Raw genomic sequence first — 20,715 nt, 5'->3', positions numbered from 1 at the left:
CCTCTTTTTCTGGTTTGATTTTCACGGTGTGAAGGTTGTAGAACAACTTTTGATTGTGACTTTTTTTTATTGCATTCAGATAAACAAGAAATTTAAGGTGACTTGTGTTAAGTAAAGGACAAGTTGTGCTTGTCCTCTTTTTCTGGTTTGATTTTCATGGTGTGAAGGTTGTAGAACAACTTTTGATTGTGACTTTTTTTATTGCATTCAGATGTTAGCCTTGTGTGCAAGCAATGGAAGTTGTCTGTATGAGGCTGACTAGGCTTTCACAATTGGACTAATTTATTTGAATATCCAGTTTACTGAAGTAAAAGTCTCTGCTCACAAAGACACTATGAAGGTGTCTCTGTGAGCAGCAGGAGGCATTCTTGTTTGTGCTGTCATTGTGTCAGAGCTTTTTCTAGTGCTAAGCTGTTTCTGGGGAAGGTTCAGTTTAGAATGGTGTGGAGACCATAGAATCAAAAGAAGAATAGGGAACCAGCTTATTATAGTGGGAATCTTCATTTTTAGTGAGTTCAGCTTTCAGCTCTGTTGTGTTGGCTGGCTCTGTGTGTGTGTGTGTGAATGATTAGCACTTTCTCAGAAATGGACCGATACTTGAGAAAACTCAAGAAAGGCTTGGTTTGGTGTGCCACGGACCAGCTGCAAACCCTGTTCAAAATGTGTTGCCATCAAAGGCCTTCTCCAGAACTCTGCTAGCAACTACATGATATGTTTTCAGTCTTAATTTATTTGGTACTAGGCTCATAAATGTTAGTTAGGGTGTATTGATACCACTTCTGCATGATCTGGTAGTGATACATCTTCATGCACTTTCTTATCACTCTCTTAGATAAAATCTTGTTGTGGCAAAGACTTCAAGTATTGACACAGGACTCTTGTGGACTGTTTTTATTGTTGCTTCTCCATTTCCCAAGAAGCATTTAGAGTATTGCCTCAGGGCATGCAGTAGATGTTTCTTTGTGTTGTGAAAGATATTCCTAATTTGGTCACAAGGACTTTCTGTTAATGTCAACATGGTTTTCTGGCACAAGGATAATGCTTAAAAAGCTGTTTATCATTTAGTCTCTAGGTATCCCATTTTTTTCTACATGATGAGGATTGACTATTTTGAAGTTGCACAACATTAGTTTCTTTTGGGTACCCTGTAGCAAAGCCATTTGCAAATGGCTTCTAAATATCTCAGTCTGTCAATATGGAGATATCTAGATATAGGGGGGTCAGATATTTTGATAAGTACAGCTATTTTTCAGTTTCTTAGATAGGCATAATAATGACAAATAGGCATAAGTTTAATGGATGTTGCTTCTGCTGGGCTGGAAAAGCGGTGTCACAAACTCAATAAAATTGCATATTCCTCAATAAAGAATAGTATTCTTGTGGAACCAGAAAGCTTTCACTTTCAGCACTACTGTTAGCAAAGCCAGTGAAGGGAGATCCTGGAAAATTTCAGTTGTACTTTGAGATGTAGATGTTATTCAGCCTTGAGATGTACTTTTCTGCTATTGAAGTGGAGTTTTTGCATCTTAAGGAGTTGGTTTTTCAAAAATAAGTACTCATTTGATTCAGAGACTTTTGATTTGCTGCTGATAAAGCAAGTGCTGCTTTGAGATCAGTTTCTGTAACCAGCAGGACCAATATTGTCAGCACCATGTATTATCTGCAAGAAACAAGTTTTCTTCAGGGAAGGTGCTTCTGTGGAGAATTCTCTATTTAAGCAGAAACACTGTTCAATTCTAACTTTCAAGGACAGATGACATAATCTTTCCTTGAAGGGCAAGAATACATGCTCTTTTTTCCCCTGTCAGCATCATTTTGCCTTAAGTGAAAACGCAGGAAATACTGCCTTTGCAGGTTGTTTTCTGCAGTCCTTCTCCAGCTCCAGAGCTGCAGAACCACCTGAAAAATCCATCTTCCCAGTGGTGAAGACCATCCATATCAACGTTGCAAATCATAAGAAGCTGCCTGCCATCTGAGTGAAATTATCAGATTCCAGATTAGAGAACATCTGTTTTAGGAATCATCCTATTTATTTTACAGCACAGAACACCTTCATCCTGTGGAGGATGAGCAAGTTCATAAAGGGTGTTCCCTCTTGCCAGCTGTTTTCTGTCTCTTTTCCAGGCTTTTTTGCATTAGTTGGTCTTTTGCTAGAACAGTACAAGTGCTTTATCAATATAAGATTATATTCTTTTAAAATTACTCCCTTATTTTGAAGGTAGGAGAAAAGTTTGGCAGCAAACGGTTGCCCTCCTCAGCAAAGTGCTACAGTTGTCTCTAAAATTGTCTGCATATTGAAATTCCGAAGGTAATGCTCCTTGTAACAGTCCATGAAATGAAGGGCCTGCCCATAGAGAATATATCTGATCTATGTGCCATAATATAGTTAGTGTTTGAACTTTCAGGCTGCTAACTATTTGGAAGATACCTGCTCAGTAATACCAGGGCAGTTTTGATTCCTGAATGTTACAGGTCTCTTTGCTGCAACTGAAGGTTGATGTACTTCAGGATTTGATGTATTAAATGAGTTCTGTTGCTTAGATGGGGCATAAGAAGCACCCAGACTTTCACTCTGTTTTTTTCCAGTCTGATACTAGATGGGTTTTTAATATAGAATGATTCTTCTATGTCGTCCTTCTCTTACATTATTGTTCAGGAGCTTTCTGAGACAGATAAACCTGAGTAGGTGAGAGTTGTGAAATTTTTATTTTTCCAGTGCCTATCTGCTCTAATGACTACCAAACAAGTACCCAGAAGTTGCTTAAGAGAAGCATTGTTAGGTTGCCTGATGGAAAACTGTTGTCTGGTTTTTCTCCTCTAGCCCTTTGTAGGAGGTTGTGAGAATGATTAGCCAAAGTTTTCCATATGAAAGAGTCTCCAGTTCAAGGGGGTTTCAAACTTGCAGAAGTACTTAAATGAAGTGTTTGTAACTGGTAAATTAACAAGCTGAAGTCTTTAAAAATTACTATTGACACAACTTAAATCTAACCAATTTATAGTACATGACAATAATTCAGCTCCTCTTTTTGCAGTTGTTTTGTTGAAGAAAATACTGTATTGGTGTTTGGAAGGTTGTCATTGAAACAAAAGTCTATTACGGTTTTAATAGGCTATGGAATATAGATATTTAGAGTCCATTAATAAACCAGAGAATTTAGGCCTTGTGCTTGAAAAATTTGTGTCCTTGCTTTGTGGTAGTGGGCTGTTGAGGTCATATTCCATTATGTATTTCACCTCACATTTGTCATCTCATTCAACTTGATTACATATTATAACATGGAATATAGAAAAAAAAATCAAGATAAAATTTAGGCTACTGTAATTCTTACCTGCTGTTTTTTGAGGCCTTTTATAGAACACTTTTTATCTAAAGAAAAATGTCTGTAGCCAGAGTAATTTGGTGTGTGGCATAGCATGCAGCACAGATTTTGATTTCATGATTGGCCTATGGTTGCCACTGTGATAGCTACAAAAGATGGTAGAAGAATTCTGGTCATTGCCTGTTTACCTGGGAAACAGTCCCTTAGGCTGTCCCTTACAAAGAGCACACAAAACATATCTTGGTGTAATCAGGTAACTGAACTAGTGCTCACAGAAAAAGGTATTTTAAGTCAATTGGATCCTTGTTACTTATAATCTAAAAATAAATTAAGGTGTGTGTGCATTATATTTATTGCTGTCTGTTTCTGTTTCTCAACTATTCATTTTAAGACATTTACTCAAAGTTTACTTACAAAATTGCCCTTTCCAATGGAAATAAACTGCATGGGAATGGAAGAGCATTGCCACCTTTGTAGAGTCTTCGGCTGATGTAGTACCCAGTGTGGAAGATGTTTATTTGACTTTCAGGATTTCTACAGTTGGCAAGAATATGTAATGGTTTGTGAGCATGTACAATTTCAATCTTTAGGGTATAGGAGGAAAAATGAGCTCTTCACTTGTTTGTGCAAATGAGAAGGCTAAAGCCCATTTCCTCTTTCTTGAATTCTTGCTGCTCTGCTCATTGTTCTTCCATAATGAATGAAAGATGTGGGTAGTGACCTATGAAAAGGTTTGAGGCTTGAATTTTGATTAAGAGGTTTCTGAAACTGGTGACCCCAGGAATCAATTCAGTCCTTTTGTAATGAGAGATTTGTTGGTGACTTCAGCTACACTTTTGTGATACCTTAAGCTTTCTCAACTCAATGGCAAGAGAGCAAACACTGGTTTCGTAGAATAATTCTATTTGAAATTAGCTTGTGGACAATATGGTATTTCCAGATACCTCAGCTCAGTTTTTTGGAAATTATAAAATTAGGAAGAATGCTGTGGCTTTTCTAAAAGTGAAATATTATTGCCTTTAAGATGGCAGTGATAATTCTAGAATATAGATAGTAGCAAATTCAAGAGACAGATTTTGTAACTAAATTTGCGGTTAATACGGACACAGAAATTATGGTTCATATTTCCAGATCATTAGCTCCCTGAAGGGGCACACCAACCTGGAATTGTTTTCCTAAATTACTAGCAAGAGACTGAAGCATAAGCAATAAAAAATATTTTTTTCATTGAGAATGTCTGCAAAAATCCAGCTGTTGCATTTGTGTTTTCTTAGCTGTTGGTTTCACTGAATACTTGTTTCCAAATGTATTGTTCATAGTAGCTTCCAGAATGACAATTACGGTGCATTTTCTTGAGCTGCAAAAGCCAAAACCTCTGCAGAGTTCTGAATTTGGAACAACTTTGCATCTTTTGACAACAGAACACATCTTGCTATTCTCCATCTCATCAAGATTCATAGTATTTTATTTAACTGTTAATGATAGCTGATTGAAGACCCTTATACAAGGATGTCCCAGGTCTGTCCACTGCCACTGCCCACTGCTGATGGAAAGTGGCAGTGACTAAAGAGTAAAAGAGTAATTGGGCATTGGTGCACTGAGGTGGAACAGGGAGGAATCACTCATAACCCTGGATACAGTCACTGGCACTCAGCCAAAGCAGGGACCAGGCACATGTGGCTCAGGGATGGTGATGCCATTCTTTTTGGTGGTAGCTTGGTCTTTGTCCAGATGTGAAGCTGTACTCCCAAGTGTGCAATAATTTAAACATTTCTATTTGGAATGTGGCGGGGGAGGGGGGGGGTGGTGCTTACTCAAGAAATGAAGCAGTCTTTCTCCCTTTACGCACAGTTCACTGATGATGAGGTTAGTGGCAGCCAGATGAAGAAAACTTAGGAATACTTGGAAATTGCAATGAAAGTCAGCAAGAAAATAACACACAGTTGCATATACACACTGCAGCCCTGCTTATCTGAAGGAGGTGTTTCTGCTTCTAAACTTTTTTTTTAGAGAAAAGTATCTTCAAATGTTTTTGGGGAGTGTTTTCTTCCAGTGAACAGATGTCTGAGGCAGGCCAGGGAGGAACTTAATGCATTTGTTTGCCTTCATCCATTTACTTCTGACTTCTTCACATTCCTTTATCACTTCATAGTTATTTGAAGTCCAGTAACATTTTTTATATTTTATGAGATTTTGCTACTGAAACTCATTTCTTATGAGATTTGCCCAGAGCTTCCCAGAATGTATGTGCTTATACATTTTATTACACTTTTGAGATATTTATAGTGGCTGTGTGTGACTTGGGCCTGTGGCTTTCTCTGCTCTCTTTGAAAGTATTTTTGCTTATTGTGCTGGATTAGGTTAAATAAAGTAATATCCTTCAAATTGTATACTTTGATCTTCTAAAACAAGGTTTATTCTCTTCTCCCTTTTCTCCCAAAGTATATCTTGAAGTCAATGTATGCATTGTAAATTTGTGCCTTTTAAAAATTTTACTGTCTCCCTACAATTCTATTTTAATCTTGCAATCAACTTTTTAAATGTAGGATCATCATAACTTGTAACCATTGAAGTTGTAGGTTTTTACCATCTGGAGATTTCACCTGATGGCGAATGTAGCCATTACCCTGCTGTTCTTACAGTCAGGTCTTACATTTTAAAGTCCCTCATATTTTTACTGTAATATTGTCCTTGTTACCTAAAGAGACTCATTGGTTACTTGCTGGATATGGCAGGCATGTTTTGAATGAAGCTACAAAACAGGTTGAGCAGCTCATAAAATGTTTAGAAATACAAAGTGGCATTTTTGAGCCATGGACCTGGAATTGGAATAGTTGCCATGAGATGTACAGATCCTAATGTTTGTACTTACTGTAAATTTCAGACCTATAAAATGTGAGTTAAAAGTGCATGGATGAATTTTGAGTCTTAAACCTAGAAATGAAAGCCAATATTGTTGACAAGGTCTGATTTCAGGAAGTATTATCCTTCAGTCAATGTATAGATTTTTGTCAAAAGATGGAACCTGCATTCTAGGCAACAATACCTTTCAAACAAAACAGAAATCATTGATTATACAGATCAACCTGCCAAAAAACCACAAAAGTCTGTTTCATCATTGTTATGGAAAGTTCATGCATGTCTTTTTCGAGGTACCTTTTAATTGTCTCATTTTCAACACTTAAAAATGAATAGCATAGGTGAAGTTATATTTTGGAATTTTTACATAAGATACTAATCATATGCACTTGAATACCTTCTGCTGTAAGCTGCCTGAGATCAACCCATTTCTCTGCCACATCACTAGTTAAAGTGGGTGATCAAAATACCTGCAAAAGTGTGAAGTAAACTATGTGAAGATACATCCATTTTTTTCCAAATTAAGTAGTTATTTTTGTATAGTTTCTCTAATTTGCTCAAGTGTTTTTTTCAGAGTATTTGTTTCTGTTAAAATGATAGTAAAGCAAAACTTAAGCACGTACTATTTTTTATATGTAGGTTTCTACAATCCAGGAACTTGTTACTGGTTATGAAGCCTCTTTGAAAACTTGTGACCTTTTTAGTACAAGTGGTAAGTTTCTGTGGTCTTATGTTCATTACCCTGTAACTACTAATACTGTTCATGAAAGTTATCAAGAACTGTTGAAGTGCTGATACTTTTTGCACAAAAATAGTTACCGTATTTTCTAGTAAAATAATTCATCACAAGAAATACTTGGTAAAATTGCCAAGCTTTGTTTTTGTGTTCATTTTTCAAATGCAGTCTTCAGCTTTACTGGTTATTGTAACCTTTCCCATTTTGTTGCAGAAAATGGAGAGAAAGAGCCCCCAACAACACTGCTTTGGGTTCGTTATTTCCTGGCACAGCACTTTGACAAACTTGGCCAGTGTTCTTTGGCCTTGGATTACATTAATGCTGCAATTGCAAGCACTCCAACATTAATAGAGCTATTCTATTTAAAAGCAAAAATTTACAAGGTAAAAGGGGAATTTGAACACGTGGAGTACCTAGTGTATTTAAAAAATAATCAACCCATCAGACTGGTGTGAATGTGTGGGTAATATTTCAGTTAGCAGTTGTTATGGGCATCAGTTTTCATGTGGGTTTCTTTTTGGGCACTGTTTTGTCAGGAAGGAAATGAAAACCCTTTTGTTTGGGTTTTGCAAAGCCAATCACAAATTACAGTGAATTGTAATTCTGAAAAAAATCTGGGAGTGGGGGGAGTGAGAATAACACTGGTTTTGGTTCTGATGGAGAAATACCAGTAACAAGTACAGATTTCAGGAGCTGATCAATAGCAGGCCTCTACTGAAAGTTAACTATTTAATTTCTCCCTAACAGCATGTAGGTAACATCAAGGAAGCTGCCAAATGGATGGATGAAGCACAGTCTTTGGATACTGCAGACAGATTTATCAATTCTAAATGTGCTAAATACATGCTGCGAGCAAATATGGTGAAGGATGCAGAGGAGATGTGCTCTAAATTCACAAGGGTAAGTATATTGCTTTAATTAAGAGGTGTTTTGCTTGCCTCTGGTACTTCTTAACTCAACTTTTGATCAAATATCTTTTATTAGTATCCATTTTTATTACAATACTTCTGTGCCTGATGGTAAGGAACTACACAGAATTGTAGAATGGTTTGTATTGGAAAGAGCCTTTTAAAGATGGAATAGTCCAGTGCCACTGCCATGGGTGTGGACACCTTTGGCTAACTCAGGTTGCTCAAAGCTGCATCCATCCCAGTCTTGAACACTTCCAGGGACAGGACATGCACAGCTTTCCTGGGCAACTACAGTCCAGTGTATTGCCACATTCTCACAGAAAACATTTCTTTTCCTTGCATCCAGTATAAAGCTGCCCTCTTTTAGTTCAAATCTTGTGCTCCTGTTGGTGTTGCTGCTGATCCTGGTGAAAAGTCTCTTTCTTTCTGTCTTACGAACTTCCTTTATATACTGGCAGGCTACTGTAAGGTCTCTCTGGAGCCTGCCTGCTCTTCTCCTGGGTGAACCTCAACTCTGTCTTTTGTCACAGGACAAGTTCCAGCCTTTTGATTTTTCATGGTGTTTCTCTGAATCTGTTCTGACTGGTTCATGTCCCTCTTGTGCTGGGGGCCCCAGAGATACATGCAGCACTCCAGTTGTGTAGACCAACAAAATACTGGAAAGAGAGGTTTTTCAAGGGTAGTTGTCCAGGAGTATTTTTTATTGCCATACTTCAAAATACTGCTTTTGAAATGCATCTGATGGATACCTCATTGTTTCCCCTTTAGTACCATCCAATCTAACTGCACAGGAGTATAGTACTATACTCACTATGATTTAGTATTAATATCAATTAATTTATATTTGAATATTTGGTTCCTTGAAGCTAGTATCATGCACAAAAATTTTGTTTAAACAGTCTATCCCTAAAAGATGGGATAAGGACTCTAAATTCTATTTTTTTTACATTGGACAAAATTTGGATTAATAAATATCAGATTTTCATGTAATTTATGGAACTAAACATGAAGACTACTTGTGGGATATCCTGGAGTACATAAATTTGGCTCCTTCGTTCTTTTAAATTCTAGATGTGGTAACACTTGAAATTGGATTCAGGCTTGCTAGGTATTTCTAGGAAAAATTGAAAATTTGATTGCTAAAACTCATCATGTTTGCTTCTCAGAAGTGTTAAAGTAAGAAAGACAGAACTTTATCATAGACATCTGGAAAGACAGGATATCATCCTCAGTAACAGTACTGGGTCTTTTATCTGCTATAAAGATTGTTCTGAAAGCCTAATGGCTAATATTAACGATATATGGGATGTTTTTCCAGTTCACTTACTCTGGAGCATTATGACTATTATGAAGTCTCAATCCTAGGGTTTTTTTCTTGTCAAAATATCATGTATCAATCTAACTTTGCTTATTTAGACAAGGAAGTTCTAAGAAATGTGTAATAATGTGTTCTAAGAAATGTGTGATAAAGCCGTTAATATATTGGTGGTTTTATGGACTGGTGGATGCCACTTACCTGATGGGGAAAAACAAGCTAAAATTGTTTGCTGAACTCAAGGAATATTTTTAAATAATGTTATTTTGTGCCCCCCAAATTGTAGAAGTGAGACTGTGCAAGCATGAGTTCATCTTAAAAACCTCTTAAGACATTAATCTTCACGTAATTGGAGTTTTTAAGTAATTTCTATCTATTCTTTTCTGTGTGGGGGAGCACAGAATATCACAAGTGTTATTCTCACTTGAACACTGGGTGTTCATGTCCTGTTGTATTCCAAGTACATTGAAGGATTGATTGTTTGCTCCTGATGGCCTGAACCAGGCACTGAATGATGCAGCTGATAAATTACAATAGCAAAACCTGATGATGGCTCTCCTTTCAGGAAGGAACTTCTGCAATGGAGAACCTTAACGAGATGCAGTGTATGTGGTTCCAGACGGAATGTGCTGCAGCTTATCAAAGGCTGGGCAAGTACGGTGACGCCTTGAAAAAATGTCATGAAGTAGAAAGGGTAAGTAGGTGCAAACACCACCCACTGCTTCCCCAGTATTTCTCATACTCAAATGAAGATATTTGTTGATGTAATCAGCACAGTTTTGTATGCTAGAAGCATGTAAAACTTCTAGTATAATGGCTTTTAACAACAGGCTAATACTTGACGATTTTTTGTAACAGATGTCTTCTCTAGCTATTATGTGAAAGACTATTATTGAAGTGAAAATGTTTCAGTATAAAATACCACATCTTCTGTGCAGCTATTCCTACATTTACTTTATGCTGACTTTTAACAATTGTATTTCTAATCAGAATAGTCAAATTTCAGTTGGCTTTTAGAGTGCCTAAGTCTTTGCATAATCACATTATAGACTTTGTTAACTCAGATTTTTCCATACCAATACATTCTCTTGAACAGTCAATATTACAAGGATATGTCTATACTTGAATATTGTCTGTAAATAATATCAATTGTAACTTTATTCACCTGTCTCTAATAAAAGGTAGACTAAGTAAAGGATGAATATATGAGTGTGTTCTTTTTTTTTAAGCATTTTTTTGAGATAACAGATGATCAGTTTGACTTCCACACGTACTGCATGAGAAAGATGACTCTCCGTGCCTATGTAGACCTTCTGAGATTAGAAGATGTGCTCAGGAAACATGCCTTCTACTTCAAGGCTGCCCGATCAGCAATTGAAATTTACTTGAAGCTCCATGATAATCCTCTTACCAATGAAAGCAAAGAGCAAGAAGTGAATTCAGGTATCTACACTTTAATGAAGGTTCATATGTTGACACATGTAAAAGCTTAAGCTAAGTAAGTTACACGTTACAGAGTAAATAGAACACAAGTTTTCCTCTTGTCTTTTGCAATAACTGAAAAGAGAGCATAGGTAACAGGCTACAGTTTGCTCTGTTCACATCCCATTACTTTGCAGAACTAGAACATGAATGAACCTAACTGTAGTTTTGGAGTACTTGGGGAAGAATGACATTTCAGAGCATTAAAATCAGATTCAGTTCAGCCGTTAGATAAATATTATTAACAAATTAATTATGGAGCAATGGATAGATTTTGTGGAAAAGCAGTCTGAATTATAAGAATTTGATTTTGGTCTCATGCATTTAATTAATTACATGGTAATGCTAGTTACTACTGCATTAAGTTTTACCACTTCTCACACAACTTGAGGATCAAAGAATAAATGGATAAATGTGTTAGTGATATTAATACTTTTAGAACATTATTTAAAACTAGTATTAAATGGACATTCTGGATTCTTAGGAAGCCAGTGGGGTGTAGTTTGGAAATTTGAGGATTCAATGGCAGATTATTTGAGATTTTTTAACTTTAGGATAAATAGTTGCTTCTCCTTTAGTGGAATTGCAGTTACTGTCAGCATTGCAGTGGCTGTTGACTAAAGCAGTGAACTTCATGCCTGGCTTTTTGCAAAGGGAAAAATATTTGATATGGGAAAAAAGGGATGCTTAACTAAAAATGCCACTTAATATTGCAGATAAACTCTTACCTTTATTCAGAGGTGAATAAGTTTTTCTATACCTGCCTATGAATAATGAAGAGGCATATTCGAATAGTTGAACTTGCACCTTCTTTCTCTCCAACTTTAGTTTGTTTCTGTATATAATGTAAGATTAGTGTGTGGCAGAGGATCTGTCACAGAGGATAGCAATATATCATAAAGGTGGGTGGTGTCTAAGTCATATTAGTTCATTTGCCTGCTGCTCATTGGGATCCAATAGGCTTATGTGTGGGAGAAGGCAGCACTGTGTGGATGGTGCTTCCTTGTGTCAGAATAGGGATGACCCAAGCAGGGAGGTCATGCTGCCCTAGCCTCAAAAAAGATGTCTTAGTCCCTCGGGAGCTCATTTTTCTGTGCCTTGCCCCATTTAGCAAAAATTCTATTCTCAGTGAAACACCACAGTAAACAGACTGGTAGCTGTAGTGTTATGCTGGCTAAACTGATCATTTCCCTTTTGTTATCCCATGGCATTTGCATGAAATTGGTACAGTTATCATGGCTGTATATTAGTCAGACACTTTAATGGAAAATAGCAAGTTTAGCATGTTTTCAGGTGGAGTGTAAATCCATCTGGATATTTCTAGATGGCATTAGAAGCAGGCCAAGCTGCAGTCAAAATGAGAGCTTAGTGTTACCGTTGTTCATTTTCTAAGTTAAGACCTGTGACAGATGTAGCAACTTTATGTAGCTAACCTTTGAAATCACTGAGGTTTCTTTAACAGCCATGCAAGAGAAAATATGCAAGATCAAGTGTTGTGTTAGGCTATAAATACCAATCCAGCAGGAGTGTTGGCCTGTGTAGTGGTGATACTCTTGTGACTGCTGGTAGTTATGGAAATCACTTAAAAATTTGCCAAAATGAGATGGGGAGAAGCATAATGACCTGAATTGTTTGAGAGAAACAAGATTTTGAATTAAATACTTTATATGTTGTCTGTTACTTTAATCTGTAGAAAATCTCTCAGCCAAAGAATTGAAGAAAATGCTTAGTAAGCAAAGAAGAGCACAGAAGAAAGCAAAACTTGAAGAAGAAAGAAAGCATGCAGAAAGAGAACGACAGCAAAAAAATCAAAAGAAAAAGAGAGATGAAGAGGAGGAGGAAACTAGTGGACCCAGGGAAGAGTTGGTTCCTGAAAAACTGGAAAGGGTTAGCATGGTCTTTCTTGTTGAACTCCCACGATTATCATAAAAAGCTTATAATATGGGTTTGCTATCAGATTCTCCTAAAAGAATCCAGGTGTATTTATAAAATCATTTTTGCATGCAGAGGTACTTTTTTGTAGTCCATCTCCTTTTACACTGAAGAGAAGTATTTTTCATCAGTAAATCCAAGTTGTACATTAATATTGTTACTGTCCTTAGATTTCAGGGATTTTTTCCAAGCAGTAGGTCATATTCATTAAAATAGATACTGAACGAAAAAAAAAGGCATTTTGCTTGAAGAAATCTGATTTTCGTACAGTGAATAGTGGAAAAAGTAACAGAAATTATTGCAATTTGTAAAGTTTGAAGGCATGAGCCAGTATTTTGCTATGCATGAAGAGCTACCTCCATTATCACAGTAAACTTCAAGCTTGTTGTCTAAAGTGGTTGTGTTTAATCGTTTCCTAAATGCTAAATTACAGTGCTGAATGCACAAGCGGTGCCAGAGTTGGCAGTGATGTTGTCTTTGTCAACATGAGATGATGAGTAAATGCTTTAACATTTTTATTTAAACAGCAAAATTTGTTATGGTGCAGTTTAATTCAGAAAGCTAGCTTCAGCTCACCTTTGACCTCTGAATATTTAAATGCTTTGAGTAACAGAAATTATTGGTGGACTTTATTTGATGTTTATTTTAAGCCATAATTTTCACTGTTCTTTTCTTAAAACAGGTAGAAAATCCATTAGAAGAAGCCATTAAGTTCCTTATACCACTTAAGAATCTGATTGGAGATGATATAGAAACACACTTATTAGCATTTGAAATATACTTTAGAAAAGGTAAAGTACTGCTTAATTTTATTTTTGCTTTACAAAATTTTAGTGCTTCAGCCATGTTATCCAAGTGTAGTGGAAAATGATCTGAAATACTTACCTGACTGAAGCTGAGGCATGCATCATACCCAATAATAGAGTAAATAGCATTTTTGTTTAGTCACCCTTCAACAAAAAAAGCCCTAAGAGCAGATTATATTGTGGTATGTACTCTTAAATACTGTGGAATGGTATTTGTGGTGTGATCTTTAATTATCTAGAGGAGACCAAAGCTAAATAGGTGGCAACATTTGTGCAGTGTTGGCAGAGTTGGAGCAGCAAGAACTTCTGCTTTATTAAGCAATTTGAATGGGAAAATAAGCTTAGTTTCTAATTCTGTGTAGAAACTGATGTTTCTAGTATTTTACTAGGTTTACTAAAGAAAACAGTAATTGATTATGAAGAGAAAATATTTTGTGTTCTTAATCTTGGTTTCCTAATATTTTTTCTTCTTCTTCCCACAGGAAAGTTTCTGTTAATGTTACAGTCTGTCAAAAGAGCTTTTGCTATCGACAGGAATAACCCATGGCTACATGAGTGCTTGATTAAATTCTCTAAAGCTGGTATGTGTGTAGGAAATATGTATGTGTGTAAAATAGATATTTGTGTAATTATAAAGATACAAGTTACATTTTGCAAGTACATAATTACATATTTTTGTGATGTGTACTCTTGAAACACAAAGAAAAATAAAAACAAATGTTTTTTTTTCATGGCAATACCAAAGAAAACATAGGCTGTGCTACCGAGTGTACTGTGTATGTATTATACCTTCCTCCATTAATCCACCAGGTGGACCCAACAACTCATTTTGGCTAGATATCACAGAAAAATGAGTGTTCTAAGGATCCTGGAAAACCTTAATATTTAAGAAAATAAGTGGTAGATATAGGAGAATGCTTCTGTCTGTAACAGTTTGTGTGGTGAACATGTAATAGAAAGTTTACATGACAGAGCATCCTTTATGAAAGTTTCTTCTGTGAATGCATCGGCAGTGTTTGTGTTGACACATTTTGATCTGTGTTTCTGTGCACAAATTCTAAAACTGGGACTCTTAGCAGTGATTTATGTGGTTTCAGTGTTTTCTACAGTTGTTTAAATGGCAATTTTTTTTGCTTCTCTCCCCGCTGCCTACCCTCTTCTAGTGTCTGACCATAGTAACCTCCCAGAAATTGTGAGCAAGGTCCTAACACAAGAAATGCAGAAAATATTTGTTAATAAAAACCTGGAGAGTTTTAATGAAGAATTTCTCAAACACAATGCTACCTCCATTCAGCACCAGCTGTCAGGTTTGTCTAACTTTTTCATGCTCTTGAAAAGGAGATGATTTAAGTGATGTAAAATCAGAATCTTAATCTGCAAGGGCAGGTTGGATGGGGCTTAGCGCATCCTGGTCCAGTGTAAGGTGGCCCTGGGAATGGCAGGGCATGTGGAACTAGATGAGCTTTAAAGTTCCTTCAAATTCAAACCATTCTATGAATTCATACATAAATTCTAATGAGATGTAAAATTATGTGGTTTGGGGCGGGGGGGGAGGCATTTCTGTCTGCTTGTACCATTTTTTAAGAATGTACTTCACTTTATTAGATGTATAAGAAATTTGCTCCTTACCTTCAAAAAGTACAGTCAAACCACTATAGATACTCAAGTTTTGAAGCACTGTCATCCTTCCTGTTACAGCTTCTTTTTTTAAGTATTAGAAACTATAAAACAAAATTCCATATCCATTAGCAAGTGCTTTTCCATGTTTTCTTTTCAGCTGAAATATCTCTGTTCTTACTCATAACGTTATCATGTAGCAACAGCATCAATAAAAGTACCATGATGGACTTGTTATGCAGTCTTTGCTTTTCTGCTTCATTGTCAGTAGTGAAAATGTTGAAATCTGACACTCAGACACTGTTTATATAGAAGAGCCACAAGTAGCTGCTGGAGCTAAGTCAAATTATTAAATCATTACGGAAAGTTTTGGAGTATTGATGTGACTTGATAAGCTGGTAGAGAAAATAAAATGCATTTCCAGCAGTTAAGGAACAAAAGTAAGTGTAGTTTTATCAGGCGCTTCAGGTACTTAGTGCAGACCTCATCTGGTCTTTGAAAAGTGACCCAGGTTCTGTCCAGAATAACCAGAAGCTTCAGAGGATTGCTCATTACTCTACAGGAAGGTTAGGCAGAGTACCACAAACTTCCATTGGCTTCTGTAAGATCTGTGTTTCAGGACAGCATTTTTAGAGAAATACTTTTACCTCTTTCCTGCAAGCAGGCTCAAGATTTGGGAAGTCAAGTACAGATCTCTCAGCAGTCAATTGGTCCTAATTCTTAGGGATGTGTTCTTCCACTCTTGTGACTGTTGAACATCTCACTGTCTGCTTTATAGGTCTTATTTTCTGATCCTCCAGTGTTACAGAAAACACTACAGTCCCTGGCTAGGTTTTTAGTAGCCTTAGGACTTCAACTGTGTGTCCGTCTTCTGTTTATGCTGGAACAGGTTTGAGGCAATTGACTTACCTACTGTACAATTTTGAAGTTTCTTGAACAGTTATCTTTAGTTAAAGTTTGCATATGAAGATCTGGAAGACCAAACCCTAAGTCTGAGAGCACAAATGAGTGCTTGATTAGCTTAAAATTACTAGTAAAAAACTGTAAGCAGACTTCTAACCTCTTTCCAATTTCTGTACCAAAGCCTCCCTAACTTTAGGCAAGAGTAACTAGGCTAATATAAGTGGTTTGGGCAATAATGGCTCTGCATAGAGTCTAGCAATTTATTTTCTTAAACCTACAAAAAGCAGTAAGAACTAGGAAATTTTATTTAATTAGGAAAACTAATAATTGGGGAAATGAGTTAAGCAAAACCAAAAGACAGACAAAACATCCAGAATGTGAGGTTTTAACTTTTCCAGTAAAATGATTAAGCTTTTTGGGTTTTGGAGTAGATTACATAGTGGTGTGGGTCTGGTCTTTGTACTCGGGCAAAGGGGAAAGTACATGAAATGGCAACACATTCATTAAGGTGGGATTTTAAATTAAGGCAGCTGTGATACAAGAAGCAGAATTTTGCAGAGATGCCCAGGCCAGTTTTGGCAATCTGTTTGTGCTCTGAGAAGCTGTGTAGTTCCTTTCCACCAATGTAGTCTGGTCCAGGCAAAGCACCAAACTTGTGCTGCACTTTCCTTGTACCTGAGCTGTCCTTAGCTCTGGGTGAGCAGCCATGGCCCTGTGTTCTGCCCTGTGGACTGGCCTGAACTTTTACTGGGTCATGTTCCACAGTTGTTTAGTAACTGTTGTTCACTTAGCTCCAGTACTTCTAAAGAGAATTCAGTGTGTCTCTGAGATTTACTCACTCCTGCGTTTGTTGGATGGATTTCATTTAGCCTGCTGATTTGAAGGGCTTGTCATCAATGTACTCTGTGATATTTTTCTCTCCTGAAGACCTGTCAGTCAAGTGAGGCATGTCACTCTTGCAGGAACAGGTCTCCTGTGTTATTCAATCCTTATGCTTCTAATAAATTTCAAAATGGCTTTGGTTTCATTAGTTTCCAGTTGCAAATCAGGGAGAAAGATATAGTTTATTAAAACTTGTAAGAAGTCTAATTCACGTTTATGTGTAAGTTTTCAGGTTCTGTTTGTCTGTATATGTTGTATGGCATTTAGGAAAACTAAACAGTATGGGTTTTGTCTTGTGATAAGGTGCAAAGATGATGTATTTCCTGGACAAATCAAGACAAGAAAAGGCAATTGCTGTTGCAACTAGATTGGATAAAAACATGAGAGACAAAAATGTGAAGGTAAAAGATACAGTATATAAAGCCACCAACTGTGTGGGGTCTTAAATAGTGTATAATTTAATGCAGGATAATGTGCATGCTTTATTAACCATGATAAATGATTACTTGAAAGAACAAGGTTTCAAATCTTTCCTGTGAGTAGAAGATATGTAAATACCAACAGAGAAACCTGTTTGCTCAAACTAGTGTTGTTTAACAATATGTGCCCTTAAAAATAAACAATTTTGAATTACATTTATTAACTGATGCTTTTGTTTCTTTAGACATTAACGAAGGTTTTTGAGGCATTGCTTGATGGCAGTTTTGGAAGCTGCCATGCTCAATGTGAAGAATATCAAGCAGCATGTCATAAACTGTTTCCTTTTACATCTGCCTTCATGCCTGCCACAAACGAAGACAACAGCAGCATTGCATCTGTGAATCACACGGCCATTAACCATGATTTGCTGTCCAATGAAATCTGAAGTAGTGTGTGCAAGCCCCTGTGTGTGTGTGTGTATACCTACATGCACACATGTGTATGAAACTCTGACTCATTACATGCTGGCTGGATACAGATCAGGGTTACTTTTCCAGGTTGTATTTTAATATCTTTAACAGGTATCTAAAGCAAAATATTTGGATAGTTAAATGGAGTATGCTATTAGGGTTTTTTTCCTCCCAATGAAAACTGCCAATATTTATGTAAACATCTTTAATCAGCATTTTTCATGTTTATACTTGTACAGGTTTAAGTCTTTTAATAATTCATCAGCCCTCCCACACAATAATATGGATATTAAAGACTGCTTTCACTTAAGTGTTGTTACATATGCAGATATATGTGAACATATCTTGTTAATAAATTATCATTTGAGAGTTTTTAGCAGATTAAGACTGAAGTGCTGCTTGAATTGCCCTCTTTGTCTTTACTGTTCTTTAGGGGTTTTTTTCTGGATTGTTTTGGTTGGATTTCTTTTTTAATCTTTGGTCAGTTTGGTTTCTTTTGAAGCACAGCAACAATGAAAGCATTGGGGGGGGTTGCATGTTTTTGTCAGGTGTGTGTCTTATATGGAACCAGTGTTGACAGATATGAAGATTAGGTTTGTGTAAAAAAACCCCAAACCAACAAATATCTAAGGCTTTTTGAAACCTATTCCCTCTATCTTGTGTTCCATGGCTATCGTTTCCTTAGTTTTATGGTCAGTTTAACATTTTAAGGTTTTAATATCCTGAAACAATTCCCTGAGAAGACATAATGAGTTTGAATACTGTTGTTTGTCCTTTATTCCATCTCCCCTTTCCTCTTCTTTCTTCTGGTTTCTCCCCATTTGTTCACCTATTGACACTTAGGATGAAAAAGCTGCTCCAATTTTGTGCAAGTGCAGAAGGTACAGTAATGGGGAATACAGTTTTTCTCTACATCATAAAAACTCACTGGTGGGTGTGCTGTATTACCTCCATTAAAAGTCTTAGTTGTCTACTTAAGTATTATGGCCAATACTCCAGAATTTCTCCTGCCTAAATGCTATTGCTGTAGGTGCTGAAAGGCAAAACAGAGAAATATGTTTTACATTTTAAAACTGTTTAAGGGAGCACAAAGAGGCTGACTATAAATCATAATGAACTTTTTTCTTACTTTGTATTCTGGTGCATTAACTATTAAATATACAACACATCAAAATGGAAGTTTAAATCTAATATACCTATTTAAAGCATAGCATTGCTAGACAAAATGGCTACATATCACATGACAGCTTTACATTCTATAAAGACTGCTATCAAAACATAATTATACTGTGGCTTGTACAGAAAATTTCTGGAAACTGTAATGGAATTATTCAATCTCGGTTTGTTTTTATTTCACTGCAATGTAAATAATTTCAGTAATATTAACTAGCCCCTCAAAGGCAAATACCAGTTCATGAAGAGGGGATTTTATTAAGACAAATAAACTGTTCTAATTAAAATTCTCCTTTGTGTGTCATCTGTTTAGATTAAAAAAAATGTTGAATGGAAATTTCACTGTAAGATATTGCCAACATATGTTATGCTGTAATAAATTATTTTGTACACATTTGCCTTTGGTTTGGAATTTTTGCATATTTTTGGCAATCAAACTTTAACCCATCATTTTCATTTTTTCCATTGAGTTGCAATATTCACTGTTTTAATGTTAACTGTAAGTAGTTATGAAAAACATGACTATTTAGCAGATTGAGATGTGTATCTATAAATAGTAATGGCTTCAGACTGCAATCAATAGATTTGGATCAGATAGCAGGGAGAAATTCTTTCCTGTGAGGGTGGTGAGACACTTGAACAGAGTGTTCAGAGAAGCTGTGGATGCCCCATCCCTGGCAGTGTTCCAGACCAGGTTGGATGGAGTTCTGAGCAACCTGGTCTATGGGAAAGTGTCCCTGCCCATGGCAGGGGAATTGGAATCAGGCAGTATTTAAGGTTCCTTCCAACCCAAACCATGATTCTGTGGTTCTATGATTCTGTGATAGTAACACTGAGAAGTAGTGATGTGGTTTTGTCTTAAGTATTCACCATGAGCTGTTTGCTGTGGAACACCTGGCTCAAAGATGTCTTAGGCAGGAAAAGGTGGACCATAATAGGATTGCTTTGGCTCAGCAGCACCTGAGAACCATTTGCACTGTATGGTGAAGACATGAAGTGATAGTGTGTCTTCTGTCTTTTTTTAGTGATAATACTTCCCTTGCTGGAGATGTAATTCAGGCCTTCAAAAAGAAGGCTGTGGCACTCTAGATTGGACTACTTATCCAGTCCTGTGCTGTTTAACTTGACACTTGAAGTCAGACGTCAACAAAAACACCCAGGGTTCCTCTTCAGCAGTGGATTCCTTGATAATGTAGATGAATAGCTTTCATATCTAGGCTAGGAGTTGTAGGAACTTAATTCTGGAAATTGAGTCTTCTGTCATGCAGTGAGTGGTTTCGTTTTCTCTTAGAACCGCTGGAGGCATGCAGCCTGCTGAGTTTTCCTCAGGGCTGTCATTGCAGGTGTGAACTTCTTGGGGTAACAAATGCCTGGCAGTCTGATCTTTTCCAAATTTCATCATTGTTGCAGATGGGCAGGGTGTGCTGTGGACCCTAGCACCTTAAGGTGTCCAGGCACAAAGAAGGAAAATACGTAAATGCAGCACAAGGCTGCTGGCAGAATGCAGGACCTCATTTATGTGAACAAGCCTGACAGCATTAGATCATTCAGAGAGATGAGCTAAATTGAGCAGCCTGAACTGATAAAAATGTTTTATGTTTTGACTGCTCTGATTTCTGGTGGTTAATGAGTTCATCAGACTCATCTGGCCAGAACCCAGTGCAGGGAAGCGTGGCAGCAGTGCTCTGAAGCAGGGCAGCTCCTCTTGCATTGCAGTGCAGGCACTGCTGTTGCTTGGGACACTTGCCAGCACTGCCAGCTAGCATGGCTCAGAATTTGTCCATGCTGACTAGCAGGGTATCAGAAGTGTTGCACTTCTGGTGCAAGAAGCTGCCCTTCTGGTTTGGCCTTTCAGTCTGGATCTGCTGTGGCTGTGCCCTTCCAACAGA

At 37.0% G+C, this 20,715-nt stretch overlaps 1 protein-coding gene across 3 annotated transcripts in view; it reads left to right on the top strand.

Annotated features, from left to right (window-relative positions):
- NAA16 (N-alpha-acetyltransferase 16, NatA auxiliary subunit) overlaps positions 1-19,220 on the top strand; it is a 61,440-nt gene extending 42,220 nt beyond the window's left edge. For 2 of the 3 annotated variants that reach the window (XR_012579048.1, XM_074535469.1), the window contains 2 exons: positions 6,819-6,891; positions 7,129-7,263. Coding sequence is in view for 2 of the 3 variants with exons in the window: in XM_074535469.1 (XP_074391570.1) it covers positions 6,819-6,853 (35 nt within the window). In the remaining variant the exon portion in view is untranslated. Of the gene's footprint in view, positions 1-6,818; positions 6,892-7,128; positions 7,299-7,662; positions 7,816-9,706; positions 9,836-10,370; positions 10,585-12,316; positions 12,511-13,237; positions 13,347-13,843; positions 13,943-14,524; positions 14,669-17,066; positions 17,165-17,427 lie in introns of those variants that run through there. The other variant, XM_074535468.1, reaches the window with a different exon arrangement.
- Positions 19,221-20,715: the final 1,495 nt, after the last annotated feature.

This window comes from Zonotrichia albicollis, chromosome 2 (genome assembly GCF_047830755.1).
Source record: "Zonotrichia albicollis isolate bZonAlb1 chromosome 2, bZonAlb1.hap1, whole genome shotgun sequence".
Taxonomy (NCBI): Eukaryota; Metazoa; Chordata; class Aves; order Passeriformes; family Passerellidae; genus Zonotrichia; species Zonotrichia albicollis.
This window is presented reverse-complemented; position numbering and strand designations above follow the sequence as displayed.